Raw genomic sequence first — 17,541 nt, 5'->3', positions numbered from 1 at the left:
CAGTCGTTCTAGCCATGTCCGGTCCAAAAATAAATTTTTTACATTTTTCCTAAAATTGAAAATTTTATAAGGGGTTACATCATTAAAATTGCCAAAATTTGGCAAACAATTGAATTTTTTAAATTTGAAAACTGAGTATGCAGCTTTGTTAATCTACTAAAAACTAGCATAGATCAGCTTTCCGAATTACAATTAATGATTTTTTGGCTTAGTTATGGGTTTTTAAAACTATGATTTTTGGGACAAATTGTCTGTTTTTATACCTTTTTGCAGGTTTTTATGATTTTAGTCAAAAACTGACAATAACATCAACAAACGCAGTATGCAGATTTGTTAGTGCAATAAAAACTGTCACAGAAAAACTTTCCGAATTAAAATTAATGCAATTTCGACCTAATTATGATGTCCGAAAAACTTTGATTTTTCAAAAAAATGGTCTGTTTTTATACCTTTTTGAAGAATATAATTTAAGTCAGAAGCTTGAAACTCAATGAAGGAGTCATTTCCGACCCTATAAACCATATATATTCTTGATCAGCGTCAACAGCCCAGTCGTTCTAGCCATGTCCGGTCCAAAAATAAATTTTTTACATTTTTCCTAAAATTGAAAATTTTATAAGGGGTTACATCATTAAAATTGCCAAAATTTGGCAAACAATTGAATTTTTTAAATTTGAAAACTGAGTATGCAGCTTTGTTAATCTACTAAAAACTAGCATAGATCAGCTTTCCGAATTACAATTAATGATTTTTTTGGCTTAGTTATGAGTTTTTAAAACTATGATTTTTGGGACAAATTGTCTGTTTTTATACCTTTTTGCAGGTTTTTATGATTTTAGTCAAAAACTGACAATAACATCAACAAACGCAGTATGCAGATTTGTTAGTGCAATCAAAAATAGCACAGAAAAACTTTCCGAATTAAAATTAATGCAATTTCGACCTAATTATGATGTCCGAAAAACTTTGATTTTTCAAAAAAATGGTCTGTTTTTATACCTTTTTGAAGAATATAATTTAAGTCCGAAGCTTGAAACTCAATGAAGGAGTCATTTCCGACCCAATAAACCATATATATTCTTGATCAGCGTCAACAGCCCAGTCGTTGTAGCCATGTCCGGTCCAAAAATAAATTTTTTACATTTTTCCTAAAATTGAAAATTTTATAAGGGGTTACATCATTAAAATTGCCAAAATTTGGCAAACAATTGAATTTTTTAAATTTGAAAACTGAGTATGCAGCTTTGTTAATCTACTAAAAACTAGCATAGATCAGCTTTCCGAATTACAATTAATGATTTTTTGGCTTAGTTATGGGTTTTTAAAACTATGATTTTTGGGAAAAATTGTCTGTTTTTATACCTTTTTGCAGGTTTTTATGATTTTAGTCAAAAACTGACAATAACATCAACAAACGCAGTATGCAGATTTGTTAGTGCAATAAAAACTGTCACAGAAAAACTTTCCGAATTAAAATTAATGCAATTTCGACCTAATTATGATGTCCGAAAAACTTTGATTTTTCAAAAAAATGGTCTGTTTTTATACCTTTTTGAAGAATATAATTTAAGTCAGAAGCTTGAAACTCAATGAAGGAGTCATTTCCGACCCAATAAACCATATATATTCTTGATCAGCGTCAACAGCCCAGTCGTTCTAGCCATGTCCGGTCCAAAAATAAATTTTTTACATTTTTCCTAAAATTGAAAATTTTATAAGGGGTTACATCATTAAAATTGCCAAAATTTGGCAAACAATTGAATTTTTTAAATTTGAAAACTGAGTATGCAGCTTTGTTAATCTACTAAAAACTAGCATAGATCAGGTTTCCGAATTACAATTAATGATTTTTTGGCTTAGTTATGGGTTTTTAAAACTATGATTTTTGGGAAAAAATTGTCTGTTTTTATACCTTTTTGCAGGTTTTTATGATTTTAGTCAAAAACTGACAATAACATCAACAAACGCAGTATGCAGATTTGTTAGTGCAATAAAAACTAGCACAGAAAAACTTTCCGAATTGAAATTAATGCAATTTCGACCTAATTATGATGTCCGAAAAACTTTGATTTTTCAAAAAAATGGTCTGTTTTTATACCTTTTTGAAGAATATAATTTAAGTCAGAAGCTTGAAACTCAATGAAGGAGTCATTTCCGACCCAATAAACCATATATATTCTTGATCGGCGTCAACAGCCCAGACGTTCTAGCCATGTCCGGTCCAAAAATAAATTTTTTACATTTTTCCTAAAATTGAAAATTTTATAAGGGGTTACATCATTAAAATTGCCAAAATTTGGCAAACAATTGAATTTTTTAAATTTGAAAACTGAGTATGCAGCTTTGTTAATCTACTAAAAACTAACATAGATCAGCTTTCCGAATTACAATTAATGATTTTTTGGCTTAGTTATGGGTTTTTAAAACTATGATTTTTGGGAAAAAATTGTCTGTTTTTATACCTTTTTGCAGGTTTTTATGATTTTAGTCAAAAACTGACAATAACATCAACAAACGCAGTATGCAGATTTGTTAGTGCAATCAAAAATAGCACAGAAAAACTTTCCGAATTAAAATTAATGCAATTTCGACCTAATTATGATGTCCGAAAAACTTTGATTTTTCAAAAAAAATGGTCTGTTTTTATACCTTTTTGAAGAATATAATTTAAGTCAGAAGCTTGAAACTCAATGAAGGAGTCATTTCCGACCCAATAAACCATATATATTCTTGATCAGCGTCAACAGCCCAGTCGTTCTAGCCATGTCCGGTCCAAAAATAAATTTTTTACATTTTTCCTAAAATTGAAAATTTTATAAGGGGTTACATCATTAAAATTGCCAAAATTTGGTCAACAATTGAATTTTTTAAATTTGAAAACTGAGTATGCAGCTTTGTTAATCTACTAAAAACTAGCATAGATCAGCTTTCCGAATTACAATTAATGATTTTTTGGCTTAGTTATGAGTTTTTAAAACTATGATTTTTGGGAAAAATTGTCTGTTTTTATACCTTTTTGCAGGTTTTTATGATTTTAGTCTAAAACTGACAATAACATCAACAAACGCAGTATGCAGATTTGTTAGTGCAATAAAAACTGTCACAGAAAAACTTTCCGAATTAAAATTAATGCAATTTCGACCTAATTATGATGTCCGAAAAACTTTGATTTTTCAAAAAAAATGGTCTGTTTTTATACCTTTTTGAAGAATATAATTTAAGTCAGAAGCTTGAAACTCAATGAAGGAGTCATTTCCGACCCAATAAACCATATATATTCTTGATCAGCGTCAACAGCCCAGTCGTTGTAGCCATGTCCGGTCCAAAAATAAATTTTTTACATTTTTCCGAAAATTGAAAATTTTATAAGGGGTTACATCATTAAAATTGCCAAAATTTGGCAAACAATTGAATTTTTTAAATTTGAAAACTGAGTATGCAGCTTTGTTAATCTACTAAAAACTAGCATAGATCAGCTTTCCGAATTACAATTAATGATTTTTTGGCTTAGTTATGGGTTTTTAAAACTATGATTTTTGGGACAAATTGTCTGTTTTTATACCTTTTTGCAGGTTTTTATGATTTTAGTCAAAAACTGACAATAACATCAACAAACGCAGTATGCAGATTTGTTAGTGCAATAAAAACTGTCACAGAAAAACTTTCCGAATTAAAATTAATGCAATTTCGACCTAATTATGATGTCCGAAAAACTTTGATTTTTCAAAAAAATGGTCTGTTTTTATACCTTTTTGAAGAATATAATTTAAGTCAGAAGCTTGAAATTCAATGAAGGAGTCATTTCCGACCCTATAAACCATATATATTCTTGATCAGCGTCAACAGCCCAGTCGTTCTAGCCATGTCCGGTCCAAAAATAAATTTTTTGACATTTTTCCTAAAATTGAAAATTTTATAAGGGGTTACATCATTAAAATTGCCAAAATTTGGCAAACAATTGAATTTTTTAAATTTGAAAACTGAGTATGCAGCTTTGTTAATCTACTAAAAACTAGCATAGATCAGCTTTCCGAATTACAATTAATGATTTTTTGGCTTAGTTATGGGTTTTTAAAACTATGATTTTTGGGACAAATTGTCTGTTTTTATACCTTTTTGCAGGTTTTTATGATTTTAGTCAAAAACTGACAATAACATCAACAAACGCAGTATGCAGATTTGTTAGTGCAATAAAAACTAGTCACAGAAAAACTTTCCGAATTAAAATTAATGCAATTTCGACCTAATTATGATGTCCGAAAAACTTTGATTTTTCAAAAAAATGGTCTGTTTTTATACCTTTTTGAAGAATATAATTTAAGTCAGAAGCTTGAAACTCAATGAAGGAGTCATTTCCGACCCTATAAACCATATATATTCTTGATCAGCGTCAACAGCCCAGTCGTTATAGCCATGTCCGGTCCAAAAATAAATTTTTGACATTTTTCCTAAAATTGAAAATTTTATAAGGGGTTACATCATTAAAATTGCCAAAATTTGGCAAACAATTGAATTTTTTAAATTTGAAAACTGAGTATGCAGCTTTGTTAATCTACTAAAAACTAGCATAGATCAGGTTTCCGAATTACAATTACAGATTTTTTGGCTTAATTATGGGTTTTTAAAACTATGATTTTTGGGACAAATTGTCTGTTTTTATACCTTTTTGCAGGTTTTTATGATTTTAGTCAAAAACTGACAATAACATCAACAAACGCAGTATGCAGATTTGTTAGTGCAATAAAAACTGTCACAGAAAAACTTTCCGAATTGAAATTAATGCAATTTCGACCTAATTACGATGTCCGAAAAACTTTGATTTTTCAAAAAAATGGTCTGTTTTTATACCTTTTTGAAGAATATAATTTAAGTCAGAAGCTTGAAACTCAATGAAGGAGTCATTTCCGACCCAATAAACCATATATATTCTTGATCGGCGTCAACAGCCCAGACGTTCTAGGCATGTCCGGTCCAAAAATAAATTTTTGACATTTTTCCTAAAATTGAAAATTTTATAAGGGGTTACATAATTAAAATTGCCAAAATTTGGCAAACAATTGAATTTTTTAAATTTGAAAACTGAGTATGCAGCTTTGTTAATCTACTAAAAACTAGCATAGATCAGCTTTCCGAATTACAATTAATGATTTTTTGGCTTAGTTATGAGTTTTTAAAACTATGATTTTTGGGAAAAATTGTCTGTTTTTATACCTTTTTGCAGGTTTTTATGATTTTAGTCAAAAACTGACAATAACATCAACAAACGCAGTATGCAGATTTGTTAGTGCAATCAAAAATAGCACAGAAAAACTTTCCGAATTAAAATTAATGCAATTTCGACCTAATTATGATGTCCGAAAAACTTTGATTTTTCAAAAAAATGGTCTGTTTTTATACCTTTTTTAAGAATATAATTTAAGTCAGAAGCTTGAAACTCAATGAAGGAGTCATTTCCGACCCTATAAACCATATATATTCTTGATCAGCGTCAACAGCCCAGTCGTTCTAGCCATGTCCGGTCCAAAAATAAATTTTTGACATTTTTCCGAAAATTGAAAATTTTATAAGGGGTTACATCATTAAAATTGCCAAAATTTGGCAAACAATTGAATTTTTTAAATTTGAAAACTGAGTATGCAGCTTTGTTAATCTACTAAAAACTAGCATAGATCAGCTTTCCGAATTACAATTAATGATTTTTTGGCTTAGTTATGGGTTTTTAAAACTATGATTTTTGGGACAAATTGTCTGTTTTTATACCTTTTTGCAGGTTTTTATGATTTTAGTCAAAAACTGACAATAACATCAACAAACGCAGTATGCAGATTTGTTAGTGCAATCAAAAATAACACAGAAAAACTTTCCGAATTAAAATTAATGCAATTTCGACCTAATTATGATGTCCGAAAAACTTTGATTTTTCAAAAAAAATGGTCTGTTTTTATACCTTTTTGAAGAATATAATTTAAGTCAGAAGCTTGAAACTCAATGAAGGAGTCATTTCCGACCCAATAAACCATATATATTCTTGATCAGCGTCAACAGCCCAGTCGTTCTAGCCATGTCCGGTCCAAAAATAAATTTTTGACATTTTTCCTAAAATTGAAAATTTTATAAGGGGTTACATCATTAAAATTGCCAAAATTTGGTCAACAATTGAATTTTTTAAATTTGAAAACTGAGTATGCAGCTTTGTTAATCTACTAAAAACTAGCATAGATCAGCTTTCCGAATTACAATTAATGATTTTTTGGCTTAGTTATGGGTTTTTAAAACTATGATTTTTGGGAAAAATTGTCTGTTTTTATACCTTTTTGCAGGTTTTTATGATTTTAGTCAAAAACTGACAATAACATCAACAAACGCAGTATGCAGATTTGTTAGTGCAATCAAAAATAACACAGAAAAACTTTCCGAATTAAAATTAATGCAATTTCGACCTAATTATGATGTCCGAAAAACTTTGATTTTTCAAAAAAAAAATGGTCTGTTTTTATACCTTTTTGAAGAATATAATTTAAGTCAGAAGCTTGAAACTCAATGAAGGAGTCATTTCCGACCCTATAAACCATATATATTCTTGATCAGCGTCAACAGCCCAGTCGTTATAGCCATGTCCGGTCCAAAAATAAATTTTTTACATTTTTCCGAAAATTGGCCAAAAATTTACATTTTAAATGGAGTATGCAGTTTTATTAACCTGTTAAAAATAAACATTCGAACGCTTTCCGAATTGAAATTTATGCATTTTTGGCTTAGTTATGAGATTTTTAAATTTTGCTTTGTCGAACAAATTTGCATATAAAAATATAGTTAATATCGATTAAAAAATGGTATTGAGTAATGATTTATGAGATTTTTAAATTTTGATTTGTCAAAAAAAATTGCATATGTGTAGTAAGTATAAATCGTATTCATATATTCTTGATCATCATTAAATGTTGTTTTGGCTTAGTTATGAGATTTTTCTTTTGGAAGTTAGTTTCCTTTCTTGTTTTTATTACAACAACTATTTCGTATAAATTAAATCTCTTTAAAAACTTACATTGCATCAGAGGATTAATCAAGTTCATACTTTTTCCATTGCTTTGGCTATTGTTGGTTTGCATTTCAGAGACAAAAATAACCCTAAATAACTTTAGAATTAACCCACATTCAGTATTTATGGCGCGTTGGGGTTAATAAATAGCTTGCCATGACATCCATGTGAATCATGCCGGGGAGGGGGATCGATAAGGATGAACCTTTCGGGGCTCCCAATTAAAATTGTCAATTGCTGAAAAGTGTAATCAAAGTAAGTCAACATGGTAGCCGTGATTACGATAAGATACCGCCTCATCGAAGAGGAGGAGGAGGAGTAGAGGTGCTCTCTACTCCCGTAGTCCCCTCCGGGACGGATGGGGACTTCGTAAACAACAGCGAGACTCACTTAGTCGAAAAATGTGAGGAATCGAAATGGTGGCCCGTGGTGGGTGCTCCTGCTCCAGCGTCTGCTGCTCCAATGGCTGATGGGTGGCTGTCAGCGGGGAATTAAGATAAAACGTTGGGCTGCCTGCCCGATAGGCGGCCAGCTCGGGCGGCGGATCATTGATTTATGGCGATGATGATTCGCCAGCCCCGAGCAGCGGCCACTAGTCGCTTGGTTAGTTAAAACTGAAGTGTCCAGCTGGCAGGCAGCCAGTAACGAGTGGAGCGGCGCAAGAATTGCACGCGAGCGGTCTTGAGTCGTGGCCAGGAGCAAGGATCCCAGTGAACCTATGTGTACGCGCAGTGCCTTTCGATATTATAGTCGGTGACCACCATGAGTGCGGTCTATGAGGAGCGACAACCGAATCCGGTCACAAAGGCTAACTTCCTCTCCAAGTGGTTTTTTATGTGAGTGCAGTGTGTCCGTACGTATACGTAATATTCGTATACGTAATATTCTAAATTTGTGAACTCGTGAGGAGAGGCGGGCTGACGACCCCTCTTGAAGTCCTGCGCTGATAAGCTATCTCTCGTCGCCTGTCGCTTTGACGAACTGCCCATCGCCTCCGACTCCGTCTCGGGCAGATATAGTATATGGCCAGCACCTTGGCCGTCACTCGGAATTTACGGCGCGAATGGATTTGCGATAATAGCGATAAAAGCGATAAAAGAATCCGCGACAGCCGGGCGACACCTGTCACAGCATGTCCGTCAATAAACAAACCCCCCACCTGGTGCTCTCTGTCTCCTTCCAGCTGGACGCGCGAGATCCTCGCGAAGGGTCTGCGCCGCAGCCTCGATCCCGCCGACCTCTACGCCCCCGAGCCGAGTCTCGAGAGCACCCACGTGTCCGGCTACCTGTTGGGCTTCTGGGAGCAGGAGTTGAAGCACAAGAATCCCAATGTCCTGCGAATGATATTTAAAGCCTATGGCTGGAGCTTTGTGCCCATGAGCATCGTCTACTCGATCATGGCCATCGCTGTGCAGTGAGTATTACTAGGGGTTAAGTAGGGGAGAGTATGGAGATCAGACATCACAGGGAATGTGAAGATGTCGCTGAGGTTTCATACACTGAAAATACTAATTTCGTGGCTTCCGCAGCACAACGCAGCCCCTGATGCTGGGCGGTCTCGTATCCTTCTTCTCGGAGAGCACCGAGAACATTAGCAAGCACTCCGCCTACCTGTATGCCATGGGCGTGGTGCTGTGCTCCTTGATCTCGGGCCTCTTCTTCCATCCCTTCATGAAGTACCTATTCCGCGTGGGCTCCCGTGTCCGCTTAGCCTGCGCCGGATTGGTCTACAGGAAGTTCCTGCGCGTCTCTGTGGCGGCGGACAACAGCGGAGTGAGTGGCTATGCCATCGCTCTGATGGCCACGGATCTGCCGACCTTCAACGAGTCCTTCTACTGCTTCCACGAGCTGTGGCGGGGTCCGCTGGAGGGAGTGGTCTTTGTGTACATCATTTACCAACTGATTGGCTGGCCGGCGGCCGTGGGATTGGGCACCATCGTGGCCTTCATACCCCTGCAGGCGTGGGCGGCACGGGCCATAGCGCGGTACAAGCGTCAGTCGGCGGATTTCGGGGATGAGCGGGTGAAGCTTATGAACGAGATCATAGCGGCGATGCAGCTGATCAAGATGTACGCGTGGGAGAAGTCCTTTGCTAAGCTGATCGGCAAGGTGCGCAAGGAGGAGATGAAGTCCATCAAGGGATCAACGTACATCTACGCCGGACTGCAGTGCACGGGCATGATCTCGAAGCTCTCGCTGTTCCTCTCCCTGGTCACGTACGTCTTCTCGGGCGACTTGGTCACCTCGCAAAAGGTCTTCATCGTGGCGAGCTACTACGACCATCTGAACGACTCGCTGCTCCATTCCTGGCCGTTGGCCATCAACATGTGGGTGGAGACGTTCGTGGTGGCGAATCGTGTCAAGGACTTCCTCTTCCAGCACGAGAATCCCGCCGACGGCGGTGTGGAGAACTTTAAGGATCCCGAAACGGATCCACAGCATGGAAACTTCCCGGGACGCACCAATAATCCCCAGGCCGAGGTCAAGAGCATTTCGGTGCAGAAGCTCACCGCCAGCTGGGATCGGGCGCAGCAGGAGAAGCGGCATCGTCACATCGAGGACGTGAGCTTCCAGGCCAGCGACCAGCAGTTCGTTGGCATCGTGGGCACCGTGGGTGCCGGCAAGAGCACCCTGCTCCAGGCAATCCTCGGTGAGCTGGACATCATCAGCGGCAGCGTGGAACTCAATGGTGTCCTAAGCTATGCTCCCCAGGAGCCCTGGTTGCTCCGAGGCAGTCTTCGTGAGAATATCCTCTTTACGGAACCCTACGACGAGCAGCGCTACCACGAGGTCCTGCGAGTGTGCCACCTGGACAAGGACTTGGAGCTCCTGCCGGCGGGTGACAGCACCCGAGTGGGCGAGGGCGGAGCTAGTCTTAGTGGTGGGCAGAAGGCCAGGGTCAGTCTGGCCAGAGCAGTCTATCGGAAGGCGGACATTTACCTTCTGGACGACCCACTCTCCGCCGTGGACTCGAACATCAGCAAGATCTTGCTGGATCGTTGCCTCAACGAGTTCCTGTGCAAGAAGATCCGCATTCTGGTCACGCATCGGGTGCAGCTGCTCCGTCATGTCGACCACCTGGTGCTGCTCGAGGGCGGGCGAATCTCCATCCAGGGCCAGTACGATGCCTTAAAGAAACTCATCCGCTTCCGGATGTCGGTGGCCAACGATGCCGAGGTGGCCAAGCTGCGGGCCATGCGCACGGATAGTGTCTATGAGGATCCGGAGCCGAGAAAGTCGTTGTCCCAGGAGGAGCACCTTGACCGCGATCAGCTGGAGCAGCAGTTCAAGGAGCAGCAGCATAGGGGATCTGTGAAACTAAATACCTATCGGGCATACCTCAAGGTTCTCGGACATCCCTTGGTGGTGGGGCTGATTCTGCTCCTGTTCGTTGTGGCCCGGGCCTCGGAGGCCACCATGGATATCTTTTTGTCCAAGTGGTGAGTTATAATCACTCTTATTTATTTGATTTATTAGTTTATATTTATGATGCACCTTTTTACGAGTTACTTTTATGTAATTTCTTCATAACTTTGGGTTAAATCTTAGCTGACTTCGTGTGGTGAAATTTGCCAAGTATTCAAAGTTATTAATATTATTATTAAAATCTATAAATATCTTTGTATAAATTCAATTTGTCTGAAATTCAACCCGGAAATATGATGAGTCACAGTGTTTTATAGTCTGATTTATAGATTTATAGCTACAAGGTTACTAACACGAGAGATTGATAACAAACAAAAAACACTGTTCCAGTTGTTGGTTGCCATAAATATTGGGGGTTTTTCGAGCAGATGGACGAGACTATGTTATATGGCTATTCCGGAATCTACAAATTACCTCGTCATAGGTTACCCATTTAGAAAAATATAATACATTTCCCGTTGATAGAAAGAATTAGCATGAGGTATTCATTTTAAAGAAATTAAAAAGCAACTGCTATTAAATCTAAATATTAAAACACTTTTTTAATCTAAAATATGTATTATGAAAAACTTTGATTTACCCAAAAAATTTGCACATACAAATATCGATTTAATATACTAAAATATATATATATATATGTATATTTCCATTTCCAATTAAAATAAATAATAAATAATACATAAATAATACATCGATCTCTTCATCAGGGCCACTTGGGAGGAGACGGAGCCCAACCAGCACGAACCCATTCCGGAGTACCACAAGACTCGGATGCACATGGTCATCTTGTACACACTGCTCATCCTGAGCACCCTCATCTTCTATGTGCTTCGTACCTTTGGGTTCTTCGCAATGACCCTGCGGATATCCCTGAGGATCCATAACTATCTCTTCCGGGGCATAATTAGTGCCTGCATGCAGTTCTTTACGCTGGCCACCTCCGGCCGGATCCTCAACCGCTTCTCCAGCGATATCCTGGCTATCGATATCAACCTGCCCGCCTCGCTGATGGACTCCATAGAGTTTGTGGTGAATGGACTGGCTGTGCTCGCGGTGGTCAGCACGGCCAATACTTGGCTCCTCATTCCTGCCATCATTGTGGTGGCTTTGCTATATGGATGTCGGTGCCTCTATATAGGAGCTAGCAGGAGTCTGAAGAGGATCGAAACTATTTGTAAGTTATCGAAAGGGGGATACTTGCAGCCCACAGAAGATACATTTCTTAAGGTGCAATTCCGGCATTATTTATTCCAAATTCCATCTACAATTTTCTCTTAATACGTATTATATTTTCCACAGCCCGCAGTCCCATTTACTCCCACACGAATGCCACCTTTCGGGGACTGGCCACCATCCGCGCTCTCAATGGGGCCAAGCGGATGGAGCAGGACTTTCATCATTACCAGAACGAGAACACTTCGGCACTCTACCTCCATGTGAGCATCAATCGGGCCTTTGCCTTCTGGACCGACTTGATCTGCGTGCTCTACATTCTGGCTGTGACATTCAGCTTCCTGATCTTCGATCGGAGTCGTGGATATTACAGTGGGGATGTGGGCCTGGCCATTACCCAGTCCATGAAGCTGGTGCTGATGTGCCAGGCGGGGATGCGTCAGACGGTGGAGCTGGAGAACAATATGACCAGTGTGGAGCGGGTCCTGGAGTACGCAAATATACCCTCGGAGCCGGCATACGAGACGGAGGCGAAGGTGAATCTGCCGGCACAATGGCCCAGTAGCGGACAGCTGGACTTCCGCGATCTAAGGCTCAAGTACAACGATCATGGACCATATATCCTCAAGGGCCTGAACTTTACGATTCGCGGCGAGGAGAAGATCGGTATCGTGGGCCACACGGCGGCTGGCAAGTCCTCCATTGTGGCGGCCCTCTTCCGGCTGGCTCACATCGATGGCCACATCGCCATCGATGGCTTCGAGACATCGGAATTGGGACTTCACGATCTGCGCCGCAGGATCTCGATTATACCGCAGGATCCTATCCTCTTCTCGGGTTCGCTCCGCTTCAACCTCGACCCGTTCGAGGAGAAGTCGGACGCGGAGTTGTGGCAGGCCCTGGAGGCCGTCAAGCTGAAGGAGTTCGTCTCGAACCTCAAGGACGGCATCTACTGTCGCGTCCACGACTGCGGGGCAAACTTCAGCATGGGTCAAAGGCAGCAGGTCTGCCTGGCCAGAGCCTTGCTCCGCCAGAATAAGATACTCATTATGGACGAGGCAACGGCCAATGTGGATCCACAGTAAGTGTATACCTTTTTCTTTACAAAATCACTCTTAAATATAATCATATAATGTTGATTAAGATTTAAACATTGATAAACTACAGCATTATTGACCTTTACACCCTTCCATGGTATCATAATTGTAGTCATTTGAAAAGCAGTGAAACAATATACTAAACATTCAACATTTTATTGTTCACATATAAATACTACAATTTATTTGATGACTCTCTGACATCGGCTACTAACCAAAATTAGCCTGAGTGATTGATTGTATAATTCTTCAAAAGAAACCAAAGATCAAAAGTCTACCGATGTCCAAAAGTGACATCAAAAATCGAAACCATTCTAATTGGACATGACCCACTCACTTTACATTATTTTCATATCTAAAAACTGCGTAGAAAAATTATAAGTTTTATCTAAGATTTTTTGTTATTATTGAAAAGGTCATGTGAAAGGTTATTTTGTAAATGAAAAATATGTTTTGTTCAGTAAGAAACGAAAATAAACAAAATCTCTGGACTTCATTGACGAATTTGAGAAGAATAATATTTTAAAAGCTTAAATTTCCCTTGTAAAATATCGAATTAATCCGATATATTAATACTATTTACCAATTTATAATTTATATTCCTAAAACTTAAGTTATTCGAATCCCCCTTTTGCAGGACCGACAATCTCATCCAGGAGGCCATCCACACCAAGTTCGCGCACTGCACTGTCCTGACCATTGCCCACCGGCTGCACACTGTGATGGACAACGACCGGGTGATGGTGGTGGACATGGGTCGTGTGGTGGAACTGGGGCATCCCCACGAGCTGCTCCACAACCGGCACGGCTACCTGCATCGGTTCGTGGAGAAGACGGGCGTGGGCACGGCCCAGCATCTGCGGTACCTGGCGGAGCAGAGCTACCGGAAGCGGGTGCTGGGCAGGAAGGTGGAGGAAAGGAGCTCCTTGCTGGAGGTGGGCTACAAGGGGACGACGCTGTGAAAGAAGACTGGGAATGGACCGGGAGGGATATTTTTTTGTATAAATAAAAGAGAGCCTTGAGGGCTGTTTCGTTCTGTAAGGTATGGTAATTATAGACTTTATTATAGTGAACTGATCTTTAAATATAGTTTATATATATATATATATATTTAATATGTACTTTATAATATATACTCGTACTTCTGCTGTCCTCGTCTTCTTGAATGAAGGTTTTTGTTGGAAAAAGCAATTATCCTTGCAGAAGGTTTTCTTGTTTGTTTGTTTATTTGTTGTATGTCCTCTAATTTCAGCTACTCGTACTGTCTGGCTTTGATTCGCTCTCTCTACTAACTACGAGATCCTTGCTAGTAGTTGTCCTTTGGTTTCAAGTCACATGAGAAATATCGAAATGTTTTTTGTTTCCTTTCGTTTGTTGAACTCTACAAGTTGCTTCTTCTGCTCTTCGGCTCATCGGCTCTTCTAGGCTTAAAGATTTAGTTTTAACTTAGATGTGCGGTAATATATATGGCATTTGGATTCTAGATGTATATAAGATTAGCATTCATATATAAAATTTCCCTTTTTTTTGGTAGAGTGTAAATTAATTTATCGCAATCTGGTTTTGTTTAATACAAGTTTTCTTACTTTCTTTCCATATAATATAGTTGTATGTATGTAGGTTGTTCTTGTTTTGTTTGTCGTGTATATAATGTAAATATTTTTAAAGTAAATAAAGCATATTCGTGTATGTATATAATATAATTGGTTTTTAAAATATTCTCTTCGTTCTCCTCTTGTTCGTTTTAGCTTATTTAAAATTCGCTTAAAGTCTGCCTTCAACATTAATTATTATTTATTTGTTGATGTAAATAGAAAAATCAGTGATTCTCGTTCTTTGAATTCTTTTTTATTTTGTGCTTAAATGTAGAGTGTTAAAAAACAAAGTTAAACCTTGAAATTCTTCCCCAAATTCCAAAGTCTAAATTGTTTTTTGTCTATTTTCATATATTGAATGTAAATAAGTAACTAGATTTGGTTTGTCCTAGAAATAAGATTGTTTGTTTGCTCATTTTTTGTTATTTGGTTTTTGTTAAGAAAAATTCGATGCTTTAATAAAATGTATTTTTTTTTTTTTCGTTTTGATTAACTTTTTTTCTCTAACTGTAATTGTTTTTAGCTAGAAGTTCTCCAAGCAACTCTACGTTTGTATTCATTTTTTGGTATTTCTCACAGTTAAGCTTCTTTGATTGAGCACAAAAGCAAAAATGAGAATTGTTTCGGTTTCTATATGCGGATTCCTTGGGCTTCCCTTCCAACTAAACCTTATCGTCATATATATCGTCAAAGTTCTATATATTCCTATGGCTACAAAATGGGAGAGAGATCGGAACTTGGCATTGGGCAGACTCCAGAATCTTCCCCTATTCTGGACTAGCCCAATGACAAATCCCTCTAGAGGTTACATACCTCCTCTATTTCTCGAGTGCTTTTGTGAGATTTTCATTTGATTTTGGGAACCTAAGGAAAATATAATAGATATAGCATTCAATTGGAAGTCAATTTAGATTTTAAGCCATCTTGTGTAATCATTATCCTTAATATCATGGTGTGTGAGGAGTGTTCCCTAAAGCTTAGAGTTTACAAATATAGTTGAAATATAGTTGTGGAACCAAAACCAAGAATAATGTGAATGTGCGTGCTTCGCAATGAAACGCATATTTTGATTATAAAATATGGTCCCGAGGTTGTTAAATATTTCGTCCTTCTCCCACCGACTTTTATATCTCTTTCTATATTCGGTTCTTTTTTGTTTACATATTTTTATGTATTTTTTTCTTGTGGGGTTTAATAACATCCATATTTTGGGAGCTAGAGCGGCGATTTGGAGAGCTAGAGCTTTGTCACTATAAAGTACTATATAGATAAGGCGTTGTGTGTCAGCTGTCCGGGCCTGTTGGCTCTATGGGAACACTACAAGTGAGATCTGCTCTCTAGGCTGCCTCTACGCGGTGTGTTTTTTGTATTTGGTTTCTTGTTAAATCCTTAAAGCCTTTAACCCAAAGCTTAGTTTAATATATATAAACTGCATTACAATATTATTCTCTATGTTAAATTAATAAAGTTTTGCCTTTGCTTTGCTTGGTTTGTTAATTTTTTTGGTTGAAAAAAATAGAGTAGTATGAATTTGTTATGCAAGTTGTTTTTTCTTTTTTTCTTTCAATTATTTGTTGTTTGTGTTACGGTGTTAGTAATTCATTTAGCGTTTTGTTGTGGTTGTTGGTGTGTATGGAATAGAATTATATAGTTATTTATATAATTGTTGCCTTTAAAAAAACGTGTGTTCCATTAATGTTTCGAAAAAAGAGAGTCAAACGAATGCCATCGTCTTGTAATGTTCGTTATGTTATCATTATCGCGTGCGGATTATCGTGATCTTCAAGTGTTTGCCATGTCCAGATAGTTAGCCAGTTAGTCGTGTCTCTCGCCTTGTCCTTGAATTCCTGGTAGCAAATCAGCATCCTACTTGTGTCCCGGCTCGATGATCTCCACGGTGACGCTTTCGGCCACCGGATTGGTGGTGATGTTGGTGGTCAGCGCCTGCTGCTCCTGCGGCGACTCCAGCTGCTGCTGGTGGTGGTGCTGCTGCTGATGCTGCTGGTGGTGGCCATGATGCTGACGATGGGCCGAGCCATGGCGCTCATGGTGGGCAGAAGCCACTTTGCCGGGAGCCACCGAGTTGCTGCGATTGGAACGCACCGAGGTGGCGGATGCGTTGCTGGCACTGCCATGCGATTCGGAATGTGAGCCTGAGAGGGGGGAACCGGAAACGGAAGTGGCATTAGTATAATCAATAGAACACTGGCAGCTGCAACTACACTCTACGGATAACCGGCTGACAGGGAAGTTATCGTTGGGCATCACAACAGGACAACAGCAATGTAGTCTCAACGGGGGCACTCGCACTCGAGCCCCCTTCTACTTGGTATTATTAATTAACGTTATTAATTAACGAAGCCAGAGTTAAGTAAGGAAACTATATATGTAGCCGTGCTAGAAAGGAAGGAAACCAAAGCCAAAAACTCAACTAAAGAGGGGATGCTGCAATGGACCAAAATAGGTTAAGAAAGAGACAGGTTTCGATGACGGTTTCTTCTTGGTAAGAGTAAGAGTAAGAGTAAGAGTAAGGAGTTAGAGTTAGAGTATCTACGATCGTTTATTCTTGTATCTGTATCTGGTATCTTGTATTTTTGTTTGGTGTTTCTCTAGGGAGTTTCTAGTTAGCGGTGGCAGGAGTAGTGGAGGTTGGAGTATTTAGTAGTACATACAGGTTCAACCGCAACAACTCTCGACTACAGCTTACATTCTAGGGTAACAACACTGCGAGCCAATAACAAGAACAACAACGAGTACAACGAACGACTACGAGTAGTACACTGGGGGAAAAAGGGTGGCCTAAAATCAGTTATATGCTAGAGAGATCTTTAAAGTTTATGAGGGCTTAAAAGAATTATTAGAGAGATTTCCTTCACATTATTCTTATACCGATACTAAATATTTACAGTTCAGGAAAAGATTCTGTTGGGATTTATGATAAATAAATTCAGAAAATTAAACACTATGAAAAATGATTTACAAATATTTAATTCTTATTTAGATAACTAAATTGTATTAAAATGTTAACTCCTCATAATGTAGACTATATTTTCATTTAAACAGAAACCTAACTCCATTCCAGAAATTTTCGAATAAAGCCAGTGGGAAATCATAATGTAAAAGTGACTTAAACAGGAAATATAATAAAAAAATTGAGTAAAAATGTCAAAATTTTTTGAAAATTAGACACCAAATAGTTCTTGAATAAAAC

The 17,541-nt window shown here is 38.3% G+C and overlaps 2 protein-coding genes across 14 annotated transcripts in view; one reads left to right on the top strand and one right to left on the bottom strand.

The window, feature by feature from the left end:
• Positions 1–7,697: 7,697 nt before the first annotated feature.
• On the top strand, positions 7,698–14,601 carry LOC110186942 (putative multidrug resistance-associated protein lethal(2)03659). 2 transcript variants are annotated; one of them, XM_086840241.1, is made up of 6 exons: positions 7,698–7,875; positions 8,223–8,453; positions 8,569–10,479; positions 11,173–11,639; positions 11,765–12,719; positions 13,373–14,601. In XM_086840241.1, the coding sequence occupies exons 1-6, from the start codon at positions 7,802–7,804 to the stop codon at positions 13,695–13,697; spliced, it is 3,963 nt and encodes a 1,320-aa protein (XP_086696367.1). In that variant the 5' UTR covers positions 7,698–7,801; the 3' UTR covers positions 13,698–14,601. The 2 variants fall into 2 exon arrangements, with proteins under 2 accessions (XP_086696367.1, XP_020811933.2); XM_020956274.2 differs by lacking the exon at positions 7,698–7,875 and having other exon boundaries at positions 7,932–8,453.
• jus (EB domain-containing julius seizure protein) overlaps positions 13,769–17,541 on the bottom strand; it is a 37,506-nt gene continuing 33,733 nt past the window's right edge. For all 12 annotated transcript variants that reach the window (XR_015273321.1, XR_015273324.1, XR_002319857.2 and 9 more), the window contains one exon: positions 13,769–16,483. Coding sequence is in view for 6 of the 12 variants with exons in the window: in XM_086840242.1 (XP_086696368.1) it covers positions 16,197–16,483 (287 nt within the window). In the remaining 6 variants the exon portion in view is untranslated. The remainder of the gene's footprint in view (positions 16,484–17,541) is intronic.

This window comes from Drosophila serrata, unplaced genomic scaffold, assembly GCF_035046125.1.
Source record: "Drosophila serrata isolate PLE 108 unplaced genomic scaffold, ASM3504612v1 contig_382, whole genome shotgun sequence".
Classification (NCBI taxonomy): Eukaryota; Metazoa; Arthropoda; class Insecta; order Diptera; family Drosophilidae; genus Drosophila; species Drosophila serrata.
The sequence above is the reverse complement of the archived record's forward strand: the minus strand, read 5'-3'. Positions and strand labels throughout refer to the sequence as shown.